Source organism: Halichoeres trimaculatus, unplaced genomic scaffold (assembly GCF_033239565.1).
Source record: "Halichoeres trimaculatus isolate MK-OKI-2021-1 unplaced genomic scaffold, fHalTri1.1 fHalTri1_scaffold_23, whole genome shotgun sequence".
Lineage (NCBI taxonomy): Eukaryota > Metazoa > Chordata > Actinopteri > Labriformes > Labridae > Halichoeres > Halichoeres trimaculatus.
The window spans coordinates 20509424-20535346 of NW_027437201.1; the positions used below are offsets into that span (position 1 = coordinate 20509424).

Consider the following 25923-nt stretch of genomic DNA (forward strand, 5'->3'; position numbering starts at 1 on the left):
ACGAGAGACACAGAACAGGAGCTACAGATTTAATATGAGCGGGTACTGAGCGGTCAGTGGAGAAAAAGTGGCTTTTTTAGGATGGGAGTAAACAGACACCACTTCAACATCAGAGATGGAAAAGGCAAAAACAGACACGTCCCAGAGCAAAACCTGCTCAAAAACTGACTTCTTTGGCAAAATTAAAGTTTTTTCAAAAAAGTAACGCAATAATTCCTTCCCCTGTAACTAATTACTTTCATGAAGGAGTTATTCAGTTACTTTTCAAATGTCAGTTTTTACTGTTGAGTTTCTTTAATTGCACACATTGGGTGCTTAGGGCCTCCGTAGCTCAGAGCTGCTGATCAAAAGTTGTTTTGGACAAATGTTACTTTGTTTGTTTTTATATATTATTGAAAATAAAGTTGACTCTACTTTCCTGACAGATATTTTGAGCAGTGGAAATCTCTTGGATTCACTGCTCCATGCTGACACTTTGCAAAGAAATCTGTTTTCTTTGTTTGGTTAACCAGGTACTTTGAAGATATTGAGCTTCACAAAGACAAAGACTCGAGGTTCAGATTCAAGAAAGACGGAAAGAAGCACATGCTCATTATCCCCGAGGCTACGCTGGATGACATTGGAATGTACCACGCTTGGACAAATGGGGGGCACACCAAAGGAGAGCTTGAAGTGGAAGGTACCGTTTGAATGTTTGAGCTCAGTCTGAGTTAATTGGGGTTTTGTAATTAATCCATTTTATTTCTGAGCTGTTGGTTTGTGTAGGAGAAAAGACGTCTGTTTGAATCACTGTGGCTGTTTTTATTCCTGCATTTTTTTTCCTCTACCTCCACCTTCACACACTTTTCCTCTGTGGTGTCTCAGAAAAACAACTGGAGGTGCTGCAGGACATCGCTGATCTGACCGTTAGGGCCACGGATCAGGCCATGTTCAAGTGTGAGGTGTCGGATGACAAGGTGACAGGAAAGTGGTACAAAGATGGAGTGGAGGTCCTGCCGAGCGAGCGCCACAAAATGTCTCACATCGGAAGGTACGTGGGTTTATGAATGAGCTCCAAAGTGTGAGATATTTGTGATGACTGAGGATCAAACGCTCTCTGTAAGTCATTATTTCTAATTCATGAGACAGACGCCTCCCCTGCATCACTTCCTCTCTGCTGCTTGTTTCAGGATCCATAAGCTGGTTATTGACGATGTGAAGCCCGAGGATGCTGGGGACTACACGTTTGTTCCTGACGGATACGCGCTGTCACTTTCTGCCAAACTCAACTTCTTGGGTGAGAAAGACAGAATGATTACAAGGATGCCATCGTTCATGCATTAATCATGAGCAGCCTGTGTAACATTGTCAACTCTCTTTGTGTCCCAAAACAGAAATCAAGATCGACTATGTGCCAAGACAGGGTAGGAAGCAACAAATCAGCTCATTTTCCAAATATTTCATCAATCTTTCATATATTCCACATCCTTAATGAATTCCTGAATGCTCTGTCTTTTCTAGATCCCCCAAAGATCCACCTGGACACTTCTGGAAACATGGTGTCCCAGAATACCATCATTGTGGTGGCTGGAAACAAGCTGCGTCTGGATGTGGAGATCACAGGAGAGCCAGCGCCCACTGTGGTTTGGTCCAGAGGAGACCAGGTACGGGTCTCTCTAGATGTGTGCCTGATCCTAATCCACACTTTAAAATGAGATTATCAAGATTGATTGGCTCATCCAAGGTGGTATTCAGACCTGGACTGTTTGGTTCACTTTAAATGGACCAGGGTTCGTTTCCCACGCTGGTGCGGACTTTTCATGCAGGTGTGAATAGACACAAACGAATCCTGGTGCAGACCAAACAACTGGACCCAGACCCACTTTTTGAGGTGGTCTCGGTCCGCTTCCAAACGAACTCTGGTGCGGTTTGTGGTTCTCTGGTGCAGGTCTGAATACAAACCAAGGTCCATCCAAACTAACTACGGGATACATGCGCCTTTTGGGCCTATAAAGCCACCGTAACCTAACCGTCTTTGGTTCATACCTGATCCTCCATCTTCTGTTTAGCCACGCTGTTGCTAGCATGTTGTGGGTCAGGACACGCAGAGCATAGCACCTCCTTGCTGCGATCATTCGTCTTCGCTGTTCCAAAATTGTAAACGGTGTTGTTAAGCCTGTTTTGAAGGAGCTGCTCTTGAAACTGAAAATGATTTAGCAGCTCTAATAAGAGCACAAACACACGTTTACCTCCATTTCTGGGTCTGTACTCTGTGTGCCGCCCTTTGTCAGTGCTGTCCAATGAGAAAACTGATCTTCAGACACCTGGATGTGTTTACAAAATATAGTCCACTTGCAAAAAGTACAATCTGAATACGAACCGCACCAAATGAAAAAAATAAAGTCCGCTTTTGGTCCGGACCAAACAAGTGGACCAAAGGACTTTTCTGGTCTGAATACAGCCCAAGTCTCTATGACAACACCACACCAGCTGATGAAGTTTCGATTTCTTTTTGATTTCTTTGATTAGTTTTGTAGTGATGGTGGACACTGGAGCCTAACTGTCAGACAGAAAAAGGACAGAGGAGCAGAAGAAAGATAAACAGGAGAGTGATAGAGCACGAGCTAAAGGCTAAAAGGGCTAAACTGTTTGTGCTAATGTCCATTCCAACCTACATGCAGCAGTTATTCTGCAGGATTTACAAACGTTATACATTACAGACACATCTCACAGCACCAGGCTGCCGATAGCACTACATATGGCAGGCAACTACAACGTTAGCTTGTTGTCATGTTTCAAACTGTAGCACTACGTATCTGTACTGATAAACACCTTACCTCATCACGTTGTATCCGGTAAAAATTTGACTTGAACAAGGAAAATTTGTTCCATAACAAACACTCACCTGGTTAAAAGTCACATCTTTAAGACAGTGTGTGAGAGACTCCAGGCCAGAAGGTGGCGCTGTTGACTGACTCGAGGTAAATGAAAACACTCCTGCATGCCTGCTCTATCCTGTGATCTTTCCAGGTGATCACGGAGGCTGAGGGCCGCGTCAGGGTGGAGTCCAGGAAAGACCTGAGCTGCTTCGTCATTGAGGGGGCAGAGAGGGAAGACGAGGGAAACTACACCATCGTCGTCACCAACCCTGCAGGAGAAGACAAGGCTGTGCTGTTCATCAAGATCGTTGGTGAGTAACAATCAAGCAGAAGGTGTTTCTGTTCAGAGCGTTATGAACCTCTCTGATGTACGTTGTGATCTTTTTCAGACGTGCCCGACCCTCCTGAGAACGTCAAATGCGTATCAGTCGGAGAGGACACCGCCACCATCGTCTGGGAGCCTCCCAAGTTTGACGGCGGTGCACCGCTCAAAGGCAACAGATGAATTTGACACAACCTTTTCATTTTTAATGGCCCTGACATGCAGGATATGACTTTAATTTCCACGCTGTCACTCTTCTCCCTCAGGTTACCTCATGGAGAGGAAGAAGAAAGGCTCCTCCAGATGGACTAAACTCAACTTTGACGTCTACGACTCCACTACGTACGAGGCTAAGAGGATGATTGAAGGCATCCTGTATGAGATGAGGGTGTTCGCCGTCAACAGCATCGGCTTGTCTCAGCCCAGCCTCAACTCCAAACCCTTCATGCCCATTGGTTCGTATCATAACCAGCGCTGCTCCATCTTCCCTCCTCTCTGTGTGCATCACTCATCTCGAGTCGCCCCGTTTTATTCCCCGTGTCTCTCTCTGTCACCCTCAGCCCCGACCAGCGAGCCGACGCGTTTGACGGTGCACGATGTGACAGACAGCACATGCAGCCTGAAGTGGCTCGCTCCGGAGAAGATCGGCGCCGGAGGCCTGGACGGCTACGTTATTGAATACTGCAAGGAAGGAGGTGATAAGGAAATAATAATCCCAACATTCACGGACGATTTAACAACATTCCCGTTTTAAATTACAGCTTTAAGACGTTTATTTAACAGCTGGAGTTAATTGGTTCAAAAAACGTCTGCAGCTCTCATAAATTTAATAAGAGAATTAAAGTATAAAACAGATAATTTACAATCACAATGAATATGTGTAATGAAAGTTTAGAAACATAACAACTAATTGAAATCCTACTGGCTGCGATTTACAGCATGTAATTCTCTTTTATGGCAGACACTGAGTGGGTGGCGGCGAACCAGGAGCTGTGTGAGAGGCAGGGATTCGTGGTGCGCGGCCTCCCCGTGGGAGAGAAGATCAACTTTAGGGTGGTGGCTGTAAACATCGCCGGTCGCAGTCCTCCTGCTCTGATGGCTCAGCCTGTCACCATCAGGGAGATCACGGGTGAGTCACTCAGGGCTCGGGCGTGAACCCACGAGTGGAGGAGGATGCATGTTTCACGGAGGATGTACCGTAACCGGCTGTGGAGTTTAACCTGACAGAGATGTGTTCTTTTTTTATTTAAAGAGATGACAAATGCTGTTGTAGCATGATGCACTGAGCTTTAATTAGATTTGTTTTCCTGCTTCAGAGCATCCTAAGATCCGTCTTCCTCGTGAGCTGAGGACAAAGTACATCAGGAAAGTAGGAGAGAAGATCAACCTGGTCATCCCCTTCCAGGTCAGAACAACCTCTGTGCTGGATTTTTATTTGAAATATGAATTATAAACAAAATAGGATAATGCAGGTAGACGAGGTCTGGCCCCTACACCATCATACATGGGTAATTTCAAACAGAGTGCTGTTCAGTAGAGTTCACAGTAACAGGAATGAGAGATCATTAAATGTGGATAATTTGAAGCATAGTTGAAGGCGTTTTTGATTGTTAATACCATGGGTGTCCAATAGGTGGGGCTTTTCCTATCTTCAAAAAATAAATATGTGAATATGTATCCACAGTAGGAGTGTGATCATATGTGGAACAGTTTGGAGAATGTATGTTAGAGACAGGTGGTGCTATTTCAGTAGTAGAGTTTTGAGTTTCAGCATGTGTTGGGAGATTTGAAAAATTTGAAGCAGATTGGACCTCTGATGAAGAAGTCACAATAACTTCCTGGTTCATGAAAAGTTATCAGAGTTTGAGGCGGGGCCATAGACACACCCTTTAATCAAAGAAGCATATAGGCACTGAGGCTGAGACAATCAACGTGTGTGTTTTGGTCCTGTTTCAACATTGAAGAAGAGAACTGTTCAGGCTTACATTTTGATGAAAAAAATGTCAACTTTGGCGGCCATTTGTGGCCACGCCCACTGAGATACAAAAAATCCTTTCATAACTTCTAATTATCAATATGTGTAGTACATACATGCCAATTTTTAAGCTGATCTGGTGAAAAATCTAGAAGTAGTTATTTCAAAAACGATCCCTTTGAATCGTCAAAATGCAATGTTAAACCTAAATTTCCAAACCCTCGTTCAGAATTCACTTTGGTCGTACGAGACTTTTTCTAGCCCCTGCAGGGGCTGTGAGAAATATTTTGGGATTTGAGGGCCATGAAACTTAGAAAAGTGTTTTAGTTGTAGAGCTTCAACATGTGTTGGGAGATGGACCTTTATGGTGTGTGTGAAATTTGAAGCAGATTGGACCTTTGATGATGAAGTTACAATAACTTCCTGGTTCATGAAAAGATATCAGAGTTTGAGGCGGGGCCATAGACACACCCTTTAAGAAGATTATGACATCCTGTTCACAGCAGGGGGCGCTGTACTTTTATCAGAAAAGAAACTTATAGATTTTCTGAGGCTGAGACATTCAACATGTTTGTGAGTGTGTGTTTAGTCCCAATTCAACATTGTAGGAGAGAGTTATAAAAGTTTACATTTTTATGAAAAAATAATCAACTTTGGCGTCCAGTTGTGGCCACGCCCACTGAGATACAAAAAATCGTTTCATAACTTTTATTCATCAGTGTGTGTGGTACATGCATGCCAAGTTTTACATTGATCCGATGAAAAACCTAGAAGTAGTAAATTCAGAAATGCTCCCTATGAATCGTCAAAGTGCAATGTTAAACCCAAATTTCCAAACTTCCTGTTTGGAATTCACTATGGTCGTAAGAGACTTTTTTTGGAAGGGCTGCAGTTTTAAGCCACTAGGGGGCACACTAGAGCAAAACAATGAATTCATAAATTTTTCTTAATGACTTAATTTTGTGGCTGGGTTTGAAGAGGGCCTTTTCCCAGGTTCGGGTTCAGGCCCTAGTAATCAGGGGGAAATTGTACACATCTACATCAGGATTAGGAAATTCAAACTGTGAGGTTATTTTCAACATCTGCAGAGGCTGTGAGGAACCTTTTGGGATTTAAGAAACTAATAAAGGTGTTATATTTTTAATAAGGGGAACTCCACCAGTTCTACACATCAAGTGTGTATAAAGATGTTAGAGATTAAAGTTGCATATGTGAAAACGCGTATTAAGGCTTTTTACAGCTCTAGAGGGAGCTGCGTTGAATAAAATAAGACAATATTTCTGAATTTCTGTATGGATGTTTAATTTCTTTTTAATACTCATCGTAAGTTTGCAAGTGTATCTATCTGAGGATTCTTTCAAAAAGGAAACCAGTTTTTTTTCCTCTTACATAATCATCCCTCAGAGGAGTGCCCTTTTTAAGACTCATATTGAGTTAGAAACTTTTTATGATCAGAGCCTCCAACATACACGGTGTGTGCCGTCTCAGTGTAAGATCTGTAACAAAGGAAGGTTTTTATTCTGTGCCATCAATCATCCTGGAGTTGTAAATGTCAGATCTTTCCTAAAGTTATTGCCTCCAGATTTCTCTGTCCTGACCCATGCATCATCTGCGTCCCACAGGGTAAGCCTCGCCCCGTCGCAACCTGGTACAAGGACGGACAACCCATCGACCCCAAGATGGTCAACGTGCGCAACTCGAACGTCGACAGCATCCTCTTCATCCGCTCAGCCGAGAGAGAACACTCTGGAACGTACGAGCTGGTGCTACAGATTGAGAACATGGAGGACAGAGCCACCATCAACATCAGGATCATCGGTGAACGCTCGCGAAAGAATCCTGCTTCCTGTCAGAAAGGATAGAAACTCTTCCCTAAACTCTTTTAAAACTCTTCCCTTTCAGAAAAACCCGGACCTCCTCTGAATTTGAGAGTGACAGACGTCTGGGGCTTTAACGCAGCTCTGGAGTGGGAGCCCCCGAGGGATGATGGGAACTGTGAGATTTCTGGGTACACGATCCAGAAGGCGGACATGAAGACGAAGGTGACGCCACATTTAGCTCATCCTGAGTGCTAAGTTTGAGCCCTCTGTGGTTCTGCTCCCGTCACCTTTTCTGTGCATCTCTCTCCAGGAATGGTACACCGTTTACGAGCACAACAGACGGACAAACTGCACGGCGTCGGATCTGATCATGGGCAACGAGTACATGTTCCGCGTGTACAGCGAGAACCTCTGCGGCTTGAGCGAGGAGCCGCGCTTCAGCAAGAACACGGCCGTCATCGCCAAGACAGGTGCGACAGAGTGTGTTAACGTTCAGCGCAGTTAGAAATGTGCCACGTCTCTGGAAGCTGGACTGACTTTCTCTGCTCTACTCAGGCCTGGAGATCAAACGGAAACCCTACCAGGAGAAGGACGTGGCCTGTATGCCTAAGTTCACCCAGCCCCTGGTTGATAGATCCGTCGTGGCGGGTTACAGCACCGCCATCAGCTGCGCCGTCAAGGGCTTCCCCCGGGTAAACATGCATGTGAAAGCAGCTTGTGGGGTGTGATTCACTGGAGGAGGCTGATAGCGCCTCTGGTCACAGGGAAATCTAAGGGTTAGCTGTTTTTATGGCGTTGTGTGAAAAGATTACAGCACAGCACGGCAGTGAAAAATCAGAAATGGATTTATTGCTTTTTTTTTTTAAACATTTCACAGCCAAAGATCATATGGATGAAGAACAAGATGATCATCGGTGAGGATCCTAAATTCTTGATGCAGAACAACCAGGGAGTGCTCACGCTCAACATTCGCAAGCCGAGCACCTTCGATGGAGGCAAATACTCCTGCCTGGCCGTCAACGAGCTGGGCCAGGACGAGGTGGAGTGTAAGCTGGACGTTAGAGGTAAGAAAGTAGGTGGTTTCAGAGTTTCGTTTCCAAATGATGATGCTGACAATCATCTGTTTCTCCTTCTCTCACAGTTTATACAGACGCTGACAAGAAGTGAGGAAACCCAAGATGTGAAACGACACGAGCCAAACCGTGAACATGTAGAGCACACACTGTCATGAGTGGATTCAATAAAGTTTAGTTTTGCCTGCCCATGAGAAATTGTGTCGTCTCACACTTCATTTACAAAATTCTCAGTGTTAAAGTTTAAATCGCCTCCTCACAGGATCAGAAATATAAAAACAGGCACTTTATCGCTGGTTTCAAAGCAGCTCTGAAGTCTGTATTTTGACACACGTGGCAGCAGGCAGCGCTACACCTCCCTGGAGTACCGTCCCCGCCTCCTGCGGACTGCCACTCCTACGCTGAACAACAGCGCCACTGCCAGGAGACCCACGGCCACTGCCAGAGCTGTCACAACACCTGCAGGGGACAACGGTCCTGGTTAGGTGGAGCACTGGGAAGGTTTCCAAAAGCTATGATAGTTTTAAGTCAGACAGTGTGTTGGCGTGTGTGTGTGTGTGGTGTGCCTCCAGAAAGTGAACACACAAACAGTGAAAACCCTGACCTGTGCTGGACCACCTCCTCTGAAAGCCACACTCAGCTTCCCAGTCCTCAGCCAGCACGTCCTGGACCAGCTCCTTAAACAGGGTCAAAGGGCAGGGGTTCAACCCGTCGCAGCCTGGGATGGGGATCGGGTGGGGGTCGTACCAAGAGTCGTTTCGGTAATGCAGCTCCAGAGAATACGAGCTGAAGAATTATGGGAAAACAGTCACTAAATGTGTTTTTTAAAGGATTAAATGTAAAGTGATGACAAACAATAAACTTCTGCACAAGAAAAACCCATGACTGTTTACCCTCAGCTCTGATTGGTCGAAACCTCTCGACAATGGTTTTCAACTTTGACGAACATTAGTTTTGCTTCTGCTTGTTAAAATCAACCAAGATTGCTAATGCTAATTCCACAGCCCAGGTTAGAGACGGCAACAAAGAAACTTAAAGGTAGACTTCGCAGGATTGTCCCAAGAAATAAATCCTCAACTTTTACGGGAATAATTCTGCTCAGTCGTCTCCAATAGGCCTCTATACATGTGTGTCAGTAGCCACGTTTACATGGACCCAAATATTCCGCTTGCATTCGGTTTATTTGCTCAAACGGCAAGAATGTAACCTTTGTATACACCTCATTCTGAAAGAAAAGTGCCAATCAGAACGGACATTTAATCGGTTTGACAGGGGTGGAATATTCCTTTCCCCAAACCAAAGTTGTCAGGGTACCTTCTTTCAGCGCATGCTCAGATGTGACGTAAGACGCAACTAGAGACGTTCCTCAACTTTAAAAATGGCGGCGAACTTTGAAAGAAATGAACATAATTTCAGGACTGGACGGACGAAAAACTCGCAATACGGAGTATTGCAACACCGTGATAAACAAACTGTCGTCCTCCATCTTTGATAAATCTCGTGATGTTGACGTTTTTCTGCGCATGCCCCATTGACTATTCTGTTTGGTTTTAGCGGCGCATGTAGGCCAGAGATTGGAATATTCCTTTCCATGTATACTATTGTTTTTGGAAAAGTCATTTGGAAAGACGAAAAACTCCTCATGTAACCGTGGCTAGTGTCTGTGTCAGCCTCAACCCCCTCCTATACCTTGATGTTGATGTTTTAATTGTGTTGAGTTACTCTGGCCGGTGAGTAGGCATGGTTACATCAACCAATCCCAGTGCGCACAAGTGTCTTTGCGTGTTGATTAGCGAGTGGAAGAAGCTAATCAGAGCAGCTACGATAGCAGATGAAGCTTTTTCCTAAACGAGGGTGAAGCTTGGCTCGACTTTCACACGCTTTCAGGAACTTGGAGAGCGACACAAGTTAGCTTTCTGCTAACCAGGTTTGTGTCAAATACCTGTGATTAGCTTGTGCTAACATACTAAGTCAGGTGCACGGCTCTGGAGTCTTTTCCACATAGAAACGTGATGCTACAGGTGGATGCAGGGCTAGTGGGTGTGTTCATGTAGTCACGTTCGGAGGCGGTGGGTCCAAGGTTTATTGACCTCAGTTTTACACGAGGTCAGTGAACAACACAGGCGATTTTATTGGTTGTGTGCTGGTAAACATTTTGATATAACATGCCGAATAAACCAGTTAATTTGCAGTAATGTAAACGTAAAGAGAGCATGCACTGCAAAAACTGAAATCTTATCAAGTGTTTTTGTGTTATTTTCAGTAGAAAATTCCTTTTAAGACTCAATATGAGCCAAATTCACATGACCAATCCAGAAAAATGTGTTGTTAAAGTTATTTAAGGACAAAATGAGGTCTGAATTGCTCCTAACCAGTAAAAAAAAATCTGCCAATGGAACAAGAGAAAAAGTTACTTGTATTAAGACATTGTTCTAGTCTCAAGGAAATTTTCAAGCAATTTTTTCTTGTTCCATTCGCAGATTTTTTTACTGGTTACAAGCGATTCAAACCTCATTTTTGTACTCTGATAACTTGAAAGAAGATATTTTTCTGGATTGATGAATTGAAAGTGGCTCATATCGAGTATAATAAGACAATTTTTCCTTAAAAAAAAAAAGACAAAAACACTTGATAAGATTTCAGTTTTTTGCAGTGTGAGTGCTGAAAGACAAATTATATGCAAACATATTTCTTTTTTAGGGTTATGTAGAAGTAAAAACACTTAAGTCCACACTGTTATCATCAGCTCATTCAGATGTTTCCTGCTTTTCTGAAAGAAAATAAGAAAATAGAAACATCCTGGATGAATGTTGGTGTGGGGTACACTTCAAGAAATGAAATCTTATCAAGTGTTTTTGTCTTATTTTAAGTAAAGATTGTCTTGTTATATTTGATATGAGCCACATTTACCTGATTAGTCTAGAAAAGTGTCTTGTTTCAAGTTATTTTATTTGTTTCAAGTTAATTTCTGTTTTATTTAACAGAATGAGGTCTGGATCGCTCTAACTGCTTAAAACTAGATTAATGTAACTTTTTTTCCATCCATTTGCAGATTTTTGTCTTTAAATAACTTGAAATAAGACATTTTTCTGGACTGCTCAGGTGAATGTGGCTCATATTGAGTATAAAAAGACATTTTCTGCTGAAGATAAGACAAAAACACTTGATAAGATTTCAGTTTTTTGCAGCGTTTAAGCCGAGCTGTGATTCGGCCCTCTGACCTACATAATGTCATTAAATATGGAGAGGGACAGTGCATGACTTGGAGATGGCAGGACGTCATTACCCATCATACTCCTGGTAGAACTCAAAGAGCTGACAGGCGGCGTACGGAGGAAGGATGCCGTTGTACACGTCCAGAGCCGCCTGGAGGGTGATGAGTGTAGAGTCGTGCTGTAACGAGACACAAACATCACAGCGCTTCACAAACAAGCAGGCGAGGAGCTGCAGAGCAGCAGAGCGGCCGTTTCTCTGATGGATTTTGAACGTTTTGAACTTACAGCTGAGTACATAATGAATTTCAGAGGACTCCCTTGCTCCACGGCTCTGGAGAAATTCCTCAGGATGGCGTTCAGTAGCACTCCTGGCGAATTAACACATCAGTGTCAACAGTGCAAATGAAATTTTCCCACACCAGCAGAGTCCTTCTGACCTTATTGAGCGTCTTGTCTCGGCGCCGTAATCATCTCAGTCCCATTAGCTCGTATGTGCTAATATGCTTAGAGAAACCCGACCTCACATAAACAAAGCCAGCAGTCTCAGCGTCGGACGGATGCTCTGCTCCTTCCTCCCTCTGATATTTTTCTCACAACACTGCTTTCAAATTAATGGCCTCTAATGTGGATCCTCACCTCCAGAGAGCCGGGCCTTCTCTTTGCGCCTGTGACTGAGGATGCTGTACATGACCTCGAACGATGCCACTCGCTTCAGGGTGTCCAGAACGTCTTGGGTGACCCAGCGTGGGAGAGTCAGGTTATGGATCCTCTGCACGAAGGAAATAACATTTATTACACAGCAACAGGCTGGTAATTACAGCGCACACGTATCACAACAATAGGGGTTTAAACGGCGTGGCCCATCGTCTCTATTATCCCGTTTCTATTTTTAGAGGCGGTGTGAAGATAACAGATGCTCGTTTTGTAAGTGTGAATGAGCACATTCAACCTGGCCTAGAATCCACCTGAATCACGCGGCTGTAATTATCATTTCAATATGTTGTTCTGCCTGCGTCCGGCTGTAAAGGAGCGCTCTCTCAGCGCTCCGGGACCTTCTCCTGGTTTCTCTGCTCATCCTCTTTTCCTGTTTGACTTTCACTGTTTTCCTGTTTGTATCGGTTTCTTAGTTTTCTGATTTGACTTCTAAAAACTGAGGAAAGTTTGTAAAACAGAAGGGCATTCAGCTGCCCTGTGTGGGGATTTGATCCAACCAGGGGCAGTGTTATGGGGGGGCCCAACAGTCCCAGGCCCACCCTAAACTTTCCTTAAGAAAATAAATAAATAAAAATACAACTAGGGCTGTCACTCTAATGCGTAAATTAATCACACTACAAATTAATGTGTCATAAAAATAAACTCAATATCAACGAAAAAATTCACTGTCAGCCATTTTCAGAGCATCTTGAAAGATCTTTCAAGGCCCAAATACTATTGTTTTCTATGACTATGTAAACACAAAACTACCTAAGAGGAGTAGATTCTCTTCTTTTATGTTTCTCTTCCTGTTTTTGATCCAAATAACAGACAAAACGTACTTTTTTTTATATCGCATTCATCTTGAGCACTTCATCCTTTAATCCTCTCCATGATCTCTGTCGTCTTTTTTAACGATCGCGCCGCTCTTTCTCTCTGAACTACCGCGACACATCCTCAGTTGGGGTTGGAGCATGAGCTGGCCAAACTTTTCTGACATGCAGCGTCTCGCTATGTCTCTGTCGTCTCACATCTTCTCCTCATATCCATGCTGAGCTCTCATCCAAAGAGCGCACCGCTCTCACCCACAGTAGTTTATGAGCAGGATTTTGATTGACAAGCTCCGCCCATAGACTGTATATAGAGTGGCTCTACCTCCCGACATATTTTACAATCCCAGAAAAAAATACACGAGAACAGCAGCTGTCAATCATCGCTACCCGTGACGTAAAACCTTGTTTTTAACCTCGTATAACTAATGAAAACTAAACTTTTAAGAAAAAAGAGGACTTGAATACAAGACAGCCAAATGATATCTTCAAATCACCACAACAATCAGACGTGGGAAATGTTTCTACGAGGTGTATTAATTTTTTAAAGTTTGACCACAGCCCATCTGGAATGACTGGGGAGATAGATTTTATGGCCTATACTGCAGCCAGCCACCAGGGGGAGCAGTTTTTGTGGCGGCCTCACTTCAAGCCGAGCAAGATGGTCCATTTTTATTTACAGTCTATAATCTCTCTATGTCTCTGTCATCTCACATCTTCTCCTCATATCCATGCTGAGCTCTCATCCAAAGTGTGCACCGCTCTCACCCACAGTAGTTTACGAGCAGGATTTTGATTGACAAGCTCCATCAGACCCCGCCTCCTTCTGCTGAAAAACATAATTTACTTCTATAAACGCAGTTGCAATCAACAGTTGCAATTGAATTAACGTCTATAGATGTTCATGGCAGCGAACATGGAAACTTTAATAACGGCCAGTTGAAAAAATGTGGATTTATAAATCTCCTCTTTATGTTTTCATTTTATTAGTCATACATTACAGTTTTGTGATGTCCTAGAATTCAGATTCCTTATTTGGAGACCTTAAGCAGATATGAGATTAAAATGTGATTAATTCGATAAATTAATTACAAATCCTGTAATTAATTAGATTTTTTTTAATCACCTGACAGCACTGATTAAAACAAACAAAAAACAGTACAAGAGGAAATTTTGTAAAATTTCATCATTTTATGATCATTTTGTTATAATTAGACGCCCTGTCTTTATAAAATAAGCTGAGTGTGGCGATCTTTGAGCCTGTTGAATGATTTTGGGAAGGACTGTATTTTTTTATCTTTCATTGAACAGTGGTTAATGTTGCTGCTCTTACTGCCTATAATAAAGGAAAGTTGAGGCGGAGCAGAACATGGAGAGCAGTTGAAGGTAGGAAATCTCATTTTAAAGTGTGGACTAGGATCAGGCAGATATCCAGAAGGGAGACTCCTCACAGGCCCCCCAAAAGTGAAATCCTGGCTCCGCCCCTGGATCAAACTAAACATTGTCTTTGTATCATGAAGCTTATGTTCTGCTGATACCTGACAGGTGAGTGTGTCGTAGACCCTCCATATCTTTTTGCCAACCAGTTTGGAGACGGGGTAGCCGGTGTGATTTGACAGCCCCTCCACAAAGTGCTGCCAAACAAAGAAAAAATGAGATAAAATGGTCAATAAAGTACAAAAAGTTACCAAAATTCACTTTCATTAAGCATGTGATAAATAGATTTGACGTTATACACAAAAAAGTTTCCCAGTGACATTTGGAAATAGCTCTTTCTCTTTTCGCTGACTTTCCTCTGCAAAGCTGTGGTTCCTAAGCTGGATCGTGGTATAAATATTTAAATCAAGAGGGTTGTAAGATATTTAACAGGTCTGGAAGAGGGAAATTGTGCAAAAAATATTTTTATCCATATTTTACTGCTTGCAATTCATAAATATCTGAAACCGAACAAGTGACCCGAGCTCAACGCAGACTTCCTGCGCCGGAGCATCGGTCGGACAGAGACAGAAACTGTTTGGTGCAGGGCTGGTTTATGAGCACTTGAATCGTTTCTGAGGCAAGCAGCGTTCAGAAAACAAAACAACCTGAGAACTTGATCATTCTGTGACTTTGAACATAAATTAGATGTATCTAAAGACTGAGCTCTCGGTGCTGGGAAACTCTGGAGAAACACATTATTTTCATGTTTTTCACACATGCAACTTGCTCTGCAGTTTTTTTTTTTTTTAAGTCATTGTGTTTTGGAAACAGAGCTCATAATACCTGGAAAAACATTCAGCTGCTTACTTATTCAGGGTTCTCAGAACCACAGTGCTGCAGCACAAAACCTCCAGATGTTGTGAAAAAATATAATTCATGAAGTTAAACAGGTGATGAAAAGAAAACCTAGTAAATCTGATCTCTCCTTTTCTTTTTAAACATACTGATATCACTAAACATCTTTACACGGGTATGTTTGGGTCTGCACTGCAAAAACTTAAACCTGAATCGAGTGTTTTTGTCTTATTTTCAGTTAAAAATGTCTTTTTAGACTTAATATGAGCCACATTCACCTGAGCAGTCCAGAAAAATGTCTTGTTTAAAGTTATTTAAAGACAAAAATAGGTCTGAATTGCTTGTAACAAGTAAAAAAAATCTGCAAATGGAGCAAGAAAAGTTGACTTGAAACTAGAATAATGTCTTAATAAAGTAACTTTGTGATGGTGTTGGTGAAATTATAAGAGGAAAAAACAAAGGCTCTGTTTCATCCTCCTGTGTGACTTGCAGGTGATGTGCCTCCAGCAGAGGGTGTTAAAAATCAAAGCAGGAGGCCTGCTGCTCATCTCCAACTCCACCTTAATAGGCAGCACATGGGAGTTGGTTTAATTAAAAGGTTTTCATTGTAATTCTTAATCTAATTCAATCCGAGTGTTAATTAGCATCTCAGAGAATGTGAGAGAAATTGCACTGTGCAGCTTTTTCCAGGCACCGGAGTCACCGTGCCTGAGAAAGAAATCAGTGCGAGGACACGATGTCTACGGCAGAATTAACACGTCCACCGGAGGTGCTGTTCACGGCGGCGCCAGCAACTGTGAAGCATTTCTTTCACTCCGCAGAGAAATGTGCTTTTGCAGTGTTTGTTAATGTACAAAGTGAGGGGTAAGCAGAATGGGATGAGGTGTGGGAGCAGGAAGCGTGTCAATCAGATCCATTCTGATTTTATACGTCTATGGCTGCATCAGTTACATATTAGCTTGATGCTATAGCAGTGTGACACAGTGAACGCTGCTAATGAATCCAATGAAGAAGAAAACCACGACACAGTAAACAAAGAGCAATGATGGAAGACATCCAGCAATTTGTCTTCTTTGTGATTTCCATGTGGCTTTTTGCACAATCAAGGAGGCTGTGTGCCGCCAGGAGAAATACAGCCGCTGTCAATCAGGAAGTGACCGTTCTTTCCACCAATCAACTGACTGCAGTGTTTCTAGCTCCATCTTCTGGGGGTTGGATCAGTTTGCTGTAAAAAACTGAAATCTTCTCAAGTGTTTTTGTCTTATTTTAAGTAGAAAATGTCTTCTTAGACTAAATATGAGCCACATTTACCTGACCAGTCCAGAAAAATGTCTTGTTTCAAGTTATTTAAAGACAAAAATGAAGTCTGAGTTACTTGGAACAAGTAAAAAAAATCAAGACAAACAAGAGAAAAGTTACTTCTATCAAGACATTATTCTAGTTTTAAGCAAATTTTCCAGCAAATTATTCTTGTACAAGTCAATTTAGAGCTCATTTTAGTCTTTAAATAACTTGAAATAAGACATTTTTCTGGATCGATTAGTTGAATGTGGCTCATATCATATTTTTACTCAAAATAAGACAAAAACACTTGATAAGATTTCAGTTTTTGCGGTGTTTAGTCTGACACCTGCACGTAAGGGTTCCAAAAAGTGAGACGGCTCGTTTCGGGTATTTGAGGATCTGTGTCAGGGCGAATTTAAAGGCCAAACATATAAATATCCATTTCATATGATATTTGTGAGATTTTAACTGAGGTGAGTTCTGGAGCCAGACCTGCAGCAGGCTTGTCTTTGGAAAACGTGCTTTTGGAAAGGGTCACGAAGCCAAGACAATACATGAAACATTTGCCAAAACGTTCCATCCTGATAGGGGAACAGAAAATCTCATGGCGTGACCACTGATAGTTTGGCCCTAGCCAAACTATTCCCATAGTGACGAGCTGGCAAAAACAGACGCATGATGACATCACTGAAATCCTCCATAAAGATGTGTGTTTGAGCCGAGGAATGGGAGTCTGTCCGTCCATCTACCATGTGTGCGGTGTTTTGAGCTGTATCTTCTATAAATCCCCTACGTCTGTTACTGGATTCATCAGGAGAAACCATTGACTGTATATAGAGTGGACAGCGTAGCTCTGCCATTTACCAATGTACGGTTTCGAAGCCCAAATTCCCCTGATTCTCTGGGAGAATCTGAGTGGATGCAAGTGACAAAAGTATATATATTTTTTTCTTTCGAGAGTCTAATCATTTCTTGACTCTACCTCCTGAAATATCTTACAATCCCTGAAAAAAATACACAGGAACAGCAGCTGTCAATCATCGCTAAACGTGACGTAAAGCCTCTTTTTTAACCTCTTATAACTAATCAAATGAAACTTTTCAGAAAAAAGAGGACTTGGATACAAGACAGCCAAATGATATCTTCAAATCACCACAACAATCACACTTGAGAAACATTTCTACGAGGTGTATTAATTTTTGAAAGTTTGACCACAGCCCATCTGGAATGACTGGGGAGATGCATTTTTTGACCTACACTGCAGCCAGCCACCAGGGGGAGCAGTTTTTGTGGAGACCTCACTTCAAGCATTTTTTTAACAGTCTATGGTGGAAACACTGTAAAATGCGTTCAATACAGAAACGAACAGACTGAAACGCTAGGTGGAAACGGGGCTTAGGCTTTGATTACGTTCTTTGAGGACTTGAGCCTCCCATAGTTCCTCACCTGGTGGGCCCTGAGGAACCTCTGGTACGTCTGGCTCTCAAAGGTCTCCGTCATCAGAGCTCTGAACCTCGGACAGTCTTTGCCTGGAGACCTCAGCAGCTTCAAAAACCAAAAAAAGCAACAGCATAGCATCAGTGAAGGAAAAAAAAAACCTGTTTGCTGCGAGTCTTCTGGGCACAATTCTATGTTCATTTCACACTTTAAAAACAGGAGGGAGTGCGAGCACGCCAAGTTCACCGACACAAACACGAGGCTGCAGAGAGGAGGACTGGAGTTAACTTGTAAAACTTTCTCTTCAGCTGCTGTGTGGGAGAGGAAATATTTATGTGGCTCTGCAGCACACCTTGTCCTGGGCTCTGGGGACGGTGTGCACTGGAATAGGCCGCCACAGTAACTGGGGCATGATGGGGGGAGGTCGCCTGGTAGGGGGGAACATCCCGGCGAGGCAGGCCTGGGCGCTCATCAGAGTGCGGTCGTAGTCGGTGCTCCGGATGTAGATCTGTTGGGAGACGTGGAGGAAACATTGGTTTATTGGTGAAACATGCAGCGGGTGATTTCAGATCTGCATCCCTCTTTCTATTTTTACCCTGACAAAGATAGAAACCAGACGCAGCCAGCGCTCTACAGTGGATCACAGGCTGACTGTATTTATCTCAAGTCAACCGAGGTATTCCCTTAACATGAAGAGGAGGGGGAGTCAGAAAAAGACACAGATAGACGAAGAAGGGAGGGGGTAAGAAAAAGATCCTCCTCGCTGTGATCTCTTCTGACATCAGCCTTCGCTCGTCTATATCTCTCTGTCACCCAGTGTCAGGTTTTTGCACACAGTAAATCACGCTGATAAGGTTGGATGTTCCTGTGATGCAGAGACTGCTTTCTCCTTTTTTCTCCCTTTTGTCAAATTAAAGCAGACATGGCAGCGCTGGGAAAGGTAGGGGATAAGTTGACGGAGAGTTGGGCGACAGATCAGCATTGACAGGTAGTGAGGAGAGTTGTTATTTTGGGGTAATTGCGTTTTATTTAAGAGAAGATGGATGGAAGAAGCATGAGCTAAAGGAGAAGGAGGAAGGAAAGGAGGAAGAGTCTTCATCATATCTTTGCGCTGTCTGGATGCTGAGCACGCAGCCTGGGGGCACACACGCGTGCTGCACGCCGTGCTGTACATGAAGCCCTGGGGCCACATTAGCCCACATGTTCAGCTTTAAACAGGCCATGGCAGGGGTAGCACCAAAATGAGTCATGCTCGTTAGCTTAATGTATGTCGTTACAGTCATTACAGAGAGTGGCTTAACAACACGAGGTGACTCTCCTCACGTGCCGTCACACCCACCTCTTTGTTGTCGTAGTCCTCGCTGAGGAAGTTCCCGTAGCGCCTCCTCAGGAAGCGGCCCAGCTCAAACTGCTGTTTCATGCCCAGCTGGAAGGAAAATTACAGCCGCACTGTTAATTTTTCTCACATCTGACCTTTAGCTAAAGATTTGGCAGATTTAAGGTCAGGTTATTTACATAAAACAACCTGTGGACACGGCCTCGTAAAGCCAGGAATAATAAATGAACACTGTGAAGTGGATAACTGCCTCAGAGCAGAGCGACGTCACAGTAAGTGGAGTTTAATTAAAAGTTTACATCAAGTTTTCCTCCCATCTCTGGACTCTGGTTTATTAGAAAGTGTTTTTATGTTAAACAGGTCATCAGTGAAGGTATTCTTGTTTTTTTACCTACAGGAAAAAGATTGAAGGTTATACTTTAGAGAAGTTAATCTGCAAGTCCTCTTTTTTTTCATGAGAAACTTCTTCAATTCTTATCCCATGCCAGGACAGAGATGGATTGATTGTTGCTGTTGATAAAAAAAACTTTTAGCATATTTATGATGTTGGTGAATGCTCTCTGTATCCTTATCGAGAAGCTGAGGCAGCACTGAAAAAACTAAAATCTTATCATGTTTTTTGTCTTATTTCAAGTAAAAAATTGTCTTATTATACTTGATTTGAGCCAGATTCAATTTTTTTTTTACACAAGGACCAGGAATGCACGAGATATCAGCATCAATATTGATATCAGCCGATATATCACTAGTATCGGCCGATATTTACTCATTAGCCGCCGACCATTTTCAACCAAATAATCTTGTTTTTCTCTGACAATGTAAATATCAAAACTCCCTAAGAAGAGTGGACTTTCTTCTTCTAAGTCCCTCTTCCTGATTTTGATCCAAAAAACAGACAAACCGTACTTTTTGATCACGTTTATCTCAGGCGCTACATCCTTTGATCCTCTCCATGGTCGTCTTTTCTCACGATTGCGCCGCTCTTTCTCTCTGAACAACCTCGACACATCATCTCAGGTTGTTTTTTTGTTTAACAATATTGAAATCCATAGATATCAGCTATCGGCCGTCATGTGGTATCCACTGTGCTCTAAAGGTAGATATTTTTTCTAAAATCACACTGCAGAAAACCAAAATCTTATCAAGTGTTTTTGTATTATTTTAAGTAAAAATGTATTTTATTTGCTTGGAATTTGCTACCCTTGAGTCACATGATCAGCAAATTCAAAGGTGTCTCTTATCAAGGTTATGCTGATGATATTCAGCTGTATGTGACATTTATAGGGGTGGGAGAAAATATTGAAAAAATGGATATATTGGGATTTTTTTTGACAATATCAAAATCGGGGTTCTTTGTCAATTTTTTTTTTTTAATTCAAATTGAAATTCTTCATTTCAGTCTTTGTTTATAAACTGGATTAGAAAAAAATTACCACTTTTCTCCAGCAGGGAGCGAAATGTTTCTTTCTGACTAATGTGATGTGCATTTTATGGTAAATATGGCTCCTGATATAATCTGTAGACATCATAATCACTATCATTTAACTTTTTCACATGGTCTGGTGTTAAAAAGTAAAATAAAAATCTTAATAAAAATTGTGATAGAAGCGAATTGCATATCGGCGTGAGGACTAAAGGTGACTGTGCTTTTGAAGCAGTGGCTCGTACGTTCGGGAATGCTCTTCCTGTAAATATTCCTTCAGCTGCTAAAAACATGATTATTTCAACAGGCCTTTAACTCTCCTCGTTCAGATTAATATTTGGATTATGCTCTTTGTTTTTCTAATGTTTGACGATTTCATTTCTAATGTGTCATACTATCATGATCTCATTCCACAGTTCCTGTAAAGTACTTTGTCATTCTGTTCTATGAAAGATGTTATACTTGATTAAGTTTACCCACTTATTCACTGACGAGTATTCTGTTTTGTTTTTTCTATGTTGGAAAGATGATTTCCAACATATCAAGCTGTTTTTTTGGTGTTGTTTTTATTTTGCGGCTCAGGGATAGGTTTGTACGGATGTCAAACATAAACTAGATCAAGTGTCCAAAGGTTGGTTCCACAAATCTAAACCAGTTCAGACTTCAGTCTTGACTTTCAGGACTCATGACTGACTCGATCAGACTGGCTGCATTTGGACTCAGAAGATGGAGAGGACGACTCAGATTTATTTATTCATAAAGACTGTGAAAGTTTTTTTTTCTGGTCAGCAGTTTGTATAATTTATTCAGTTTCTAACAAAGGCTGGCACATGTGCGTCGTCTGTTCAGGAATGCCAAAAGAGGCACCAGGACTTTGACCTTCAAAGATTTTCCAACATTTGCAAACGACAGAAGTGAAAGTTTTTGGCAAAGACCGATCAGGAGGAGACGGGAACAACTTCAAACTTTCACAGACATCAGTCCAGGAAGAACCACCAAAAGTGAATGAGATGCTAAACAACTGCTAGCTGCTAGCTTGCAGTTTGGTGACTCATCTATAACACTGACTAAATCAGCTCAGTTTTTCAGTCAACACAACAAGAACAAAAGGGTTTCTCTGGGCCCAGAATCTGTATATTATTATACTTCATTTGAGCCACATTCATATAAGCCGTCCGGAAAAATGTCTTGTTTCAAGTTATTAAAACAAACTAGAATGATGTCTTAACACAAGTCACTTTTTTCTTGTTTCATTGGCAGATTTTTTTTACTTGTTACAAACAATTCAGACCTCATTTTGTCTTTAAATAACTTTAAATAATACATTTTTATGGACTTTTTAGGTGAAGATAAACGTGGTGGCTTTTGCATTTGTGTTGTACCTTACACAAATCATCTGACAACTACCAGCCACTGTAGAAATCAACATATGGAGATGTATATTGGGTATTGGGATAAAGCTTAAACTTTCGAGGTATTGGTTTCAGGCCATATTGAGCAGATTTTCTTTGTTTGTTCAGTCAAATCCTGCAAAATAAATGATAATGATGCCACACACACATAGAAACACACACATACCTCAGTCAGTTGTCCGAATCCCTGAGCCCACACTTCCTCCCCATGAGGATCTCGGGGATATGACTCAATCGGCGATCGATCTCCGTGTCGAAACACCTAAGAAGTCAAAACACATTATATCACATGGGTTCAGTTGGGACGCCACGCTGCTGTGAGTGACAGCCATTACAGCGTGTACTTTGGAGAAAGAAATCCAGCCTGACACACGAGCCAGGAATAGAAAGCTGTGATCTCGGACAGTTCAGTGTTGGTTTGAGACACAAAAGAGTCATTTTGACGATGACATCAGACACAAATGCAGGCGTGTTATTAACCCGAGGGCTCTCTGAGTCGTGATATGACGCACAGGTTAACCAAACTGGATTATGGACACACATGATTCACTCCCGTAATACCACGAGATCCCACAAAGACAGGTCAACCAGACTGTGGCTTGATCTCTTATTTTGCACTGCCCACTGAAAAAAACTAAGATCCAAAACAAAATTATATAAACTCAACCCAGCATGAAGTGAAGCTATATTTAAAGCTACTGGAAGGTGTGTTAGAGCTATAAAACTACATCTAACACACTGGTTTCAGCTCACAGTAAGAAGGGGGAATAATAAAATTATACCAAATGGTCTCATGATAAGAGAAACACTGCGACTTTTCCTAAAATCCTCAAACTGCCTGTTTCATTCCATCACTGCACTATGGGGTGTAAAAAGAAAGATATGCAAAGAGGTTTATGAACAAAGCCGCAGTGTCTGGGAGAGATATGCTGGAAACCGTTGGAGTTTGGGCTCAGAGTAATCCTTTGTGACATAAATGTGTAAATATAGTAATGCTCAGTGAGCAGAAAAATACAGTGTAATCAGCAACAATGTACAGTAATGTCACTCTTTAGAGATGTGGAGTGGCTTCAGGATGATGCTAAAACTCCAGTGTTTGACAAATAAACCCTGTCAGTGCCGTAGAAACATCTCAGCCTGAGATTTCAGCGCTGGGAGACGGCTTTAAAGAGGATGCAGCGCTTAGGTTAAACGTCACATGAGCACAGGAAGGAGAGGAGGAAGACTTACAGCAACGACGAATTTCAGCACACGACACTCGGTCAAACAGATGCAACAGAGGAGGAGGAAACAGGCCAGACTTCTCTGGGACTTCAACATCTTTCTGACAAGTTGATCTCTATGTCCTCACAGATTTTTCCTGTGAAAACAGAAATAGCAAAAATGTGACTTCTGCTGGAGAGGAAGTGGAAAACAAAATGCATCATGACGTGATGTGAAAGTTTTGTCCCCTTCTCCAAAAAACTTCCACTTTGTCGTTAAAGGGGACATATCATGCTGATGCCTGATTAAATACTTACATAAAATATAATAAATTTGAAAACAAGACCTTACACCCCCTGAATTTTCAAAAAATTAGATATTGTTTTTTTTCTGATATCCTAGAACGAGATTTGATGCCTCTGAAAATAGGTCATTGCCAGTTGGCCGCGAGATTTCAACCTTCGTGACGACACGAGGATCCTTTCTTTTTATTGGAGTAATCTGATAAAGCAGCTCCTCCTCTGTGATGTTAGTTAGTCACACAACCGCCACCGAGGGATACACGCACCAAGAGCCGACTGACTGAGCGCTGGATGCAGGGACTCTGCTCTGCTGAGCAGCTCGGCTTTACATGGTGAATTAGCAGTTAAAACACTGTAGTTTTAGCAGACGTGGTAATACTTGTGAGACTGTGATATTTGCATGCTTGTTCTGACATGCACTGTGAACCTGGACCACAATAATGCTGCGGTAATAACATAGTGACGAACTGACGGTAGAGGCGATCTTTAGACTACACTTTCAGCATGATGGATAAAACAGACAGAGAAAAGTGAAGGAGCAGGATGGAGCCCTGTTACAGAAATAGTTTATTGGTGAAGTCTGCCTATATTTCCACATATAAACTATACATGTTACAGTACCGCTTTGACTCACCACACTGAAGCGTCCTGAGATGATCTGTGTCGAGGTGGATTTTCTTCCTCCTGAGCTGCAGAACCGTCCGGGTCTGACTCGGGGTCCAATACAAAAGGACGTATCCTACACTCTGCCATTTTATTAGTGCTATCAATGCCTTACGGTGAAGTTTTGGCAAACAGCAAACTCGCTCGGTCTGCCCCATTCAATATGGCGATTTTGTAAATACTGCCATGCTGCAAAAACTGCCCCTGGCTCTACCCCCTCCACTCCTGATAGAACTGACCAATCAGAGCACAAAGGGCTGTGACGTTGCGAGGTTACTGGAGGTCATTCTCCAAACGGAGCGTTTCAACGAGATCTTCAGAATGGCCTAAAATGAGGATATTGAGAACGCTATTGTGGGGCAATGAAGGAACTAAATGACTTGTACTGAGAGCAGAAATGCTTTACAGGCATCCTAGTCTGGCATAGTGAAAAGGAGAAACAAGCATGATATGTACCCTTTAAGTTAAATGTCTAATTGATAAATAAATCAACAATGGAGCATGTGCATAACATAATTCAAAGACAATTAGCACTTACCTCATCACACATGTTCCTCTTATTCAAGGGAATGAAGGGGAGAAGAAGCAGAGTGCTGTGCATACAGGAAAACAAAACAAATGCAGCAGAATAAGTAATTGTGTCAGAAGTTGTTAACATGATGCACTATAAGGAAGAACTGTTGACTTTTTCATAAAAATGAGCAATAATGTGGATAAATATTTGCACTTACCTCAACACAGCTGTTTGCACATCTTCCCTCTGCAGTCCCAAGTTAAAGGAGTCTCAGACAGACAGTCTGTGCAGACCTGTGTTCATCCCAAACCTGCAGCCGTCCCCGGGTTGACATTAAGTGCATGTTGCTCTAAAGGAAGGAGTGCTTTTATAGCCCTCCTACCTGACCTCGTGTCTCTGTCTCTCTCCCTGGGGATTTCTGGTCCCAATCTACTTCACCCTCGACTGGAGCCCAAATCACTCCACTGTCTGTGCCAGTTCCCCCGCTGTGCACTGACATCCCCCCTCCCTCCCTCCTCTTAGCTGACATGTTTGAGTCAGATCTGAACTTAAAAACACACGCCGGTCCCTTCACTGTGGACAGCCACAGTCATACAATTATACAGACACTCCAGCTTTTCAGCAACACTGTGACAAAGAAATGGGTTAAGATGCACCCACCTGGCTTCACAAATTGCACTCCTACATGCGTAAACACACAGACACGCACTTACACACCGGGCCCAGGGCCACAAACACTCATTATAACTTACTATGTCATCCGCCGTGGGTTTGGACCCAAAATTACAGGGCCTGCAGTGTTTTCCCTGACTAGACACACATGTAAGTATCTGCCAGTATCAAAGCAGCTTTTGTGGGATACAATGGGATTAGTGAGTGTGGGGATGTGGAGCTATACAGCCAGGACCTCATGTTTGATGAGGGTGAGATAGGATCTGTTGTATTATATAAAACATAGGAATGAATTCAGATGTGGCTTGCTTCTGTAATGTGAATGTTCTCATCATTTCATTACAGTCATGATGCAGAATGAGGAGTGTAATCTCTTTCTCTACAATCAATTTAATAATGTGACAATGTGAAAAGGTCTGGTGTCATTTGTTATTTTTGTTGTGGTGAGCTAAATTCTATGTTTTTCCTGATACAGCTAATTCCTGCACCACTAACATCCATTATCATTTGGAAACTGACCCCAAAACACGTCATTAAAACACATAATAAACACACTTGTCGTAATTATAAAGCAGAAGAAAAATGATTTAACGGCCTAATGATAATAATTCAGTTAG

General features: G+C 42.3%; 2 protein-coding genes across 2 annotated transcripts in view; one reads left to right on the plus strand and one right to left on the minus strand.

Moving 5' to 3' along the window:
* The window catches only part of LOC141785479 (myosin-binding protein C, fast-type-like), a 39179-nt gene extending 30973 nt beyond the window's left edge, over positions 1-8206 (plus strand). Inside the window, exons 15-30 of the mRNA XM_074663809.1 lie at positions 513-679; positions 865-1030; positions 1170-1276; positions 1374-1403; positions 1501-1643; positions 3010-3169; positions 3248-3352; positions 3447-3635; positions 3741-3875; positions 4142-4309; positions 4497-4585; positions 6778-6973; positions 7058-7197; positions 7286-7445; positions 7531-7667; positions 7853-8206. Of these exons, the coding sequence (XP_074519910.1) occupies positions 513-679; positions 865-1030; positions 1170-1276; positions 1374-1403; positions 1501-1643; positions 3010-3169; positions 3248-3352; positions 3447-3635; positions 3741-3875; positions 4142-4309; positions 4497-4585; positions 6778-6973; positions 7058-7197; positions 7286-7445; positions 7531-7667; positions 7853-8206 (2446 nt within the window). The remainder of the gene's footprint in view (positions 1-512; positions 680-864; positions 1031-1169; positions 1277-1373; positions 1404-1500; positions 1644-3009; positions 3170-3247; positions 3353-3446; positions 3636-3740; positions 3876-4141; positions 4310-4496; positions 4586-6777; positions 6974-7057; positions 7198-7285; positions 7446-7530; positions 7668-7852) is intronic.
* Positions 8174-24945, minus strand: LOC141785233 (testicular acid phosphatase homolog). Its single transcript, XM_074663414.1, has 12 exons — positions 24659-24945; positions 23183-23312; positions 22119-22214; positions 19121-19207; positions 18134-18289; positions 17791-17889; positions 14325-14420; positions 11900-12032; positions 11549-11631; positions 11335-11441; positions 8653-8834; positions 8174-8507 (listed from the first exon to the last, which is right to left on the minus strand). Exons 2-12 carry the CDS (start codon positions 23270-23272, stop codon positions 8398-8400), a joined length of 1239 nt encoding a protein of 412 aa, XP_074519515.1. The 5' UTR covers positions 23273-23312; positions 24659-24945; the 3' UTR covers positions 8174-8397.
* Between the last annotated feature and the right edge of the window lie 978 nt (positions 24946-25923).

Coding starts and splice junctions, on each gene's coding strand:
- LOC141785233 (XM_074663414.1), bottom strand. CDS start 23,272: ATGTTGAAGTCCCAGAGAAGTCTGGCCTGTTTCCTCCTCCTCTGTTGC. Junction 17,890..18,133: donor TCCCCAGAGCCCAGGACAAG/GTGTGCTGCAGA, acceptor TGGTTTTTGAAG/CTGCTGAGGTCTCCAGGCAA. Junction 8,508..8,652: donor GAGGAGGTGGTCCAGCACAG/GTCAGGGTTTTC, acceptor TGTCCCCTGCAG/GTGTTGTGACAGCTCTGGCA.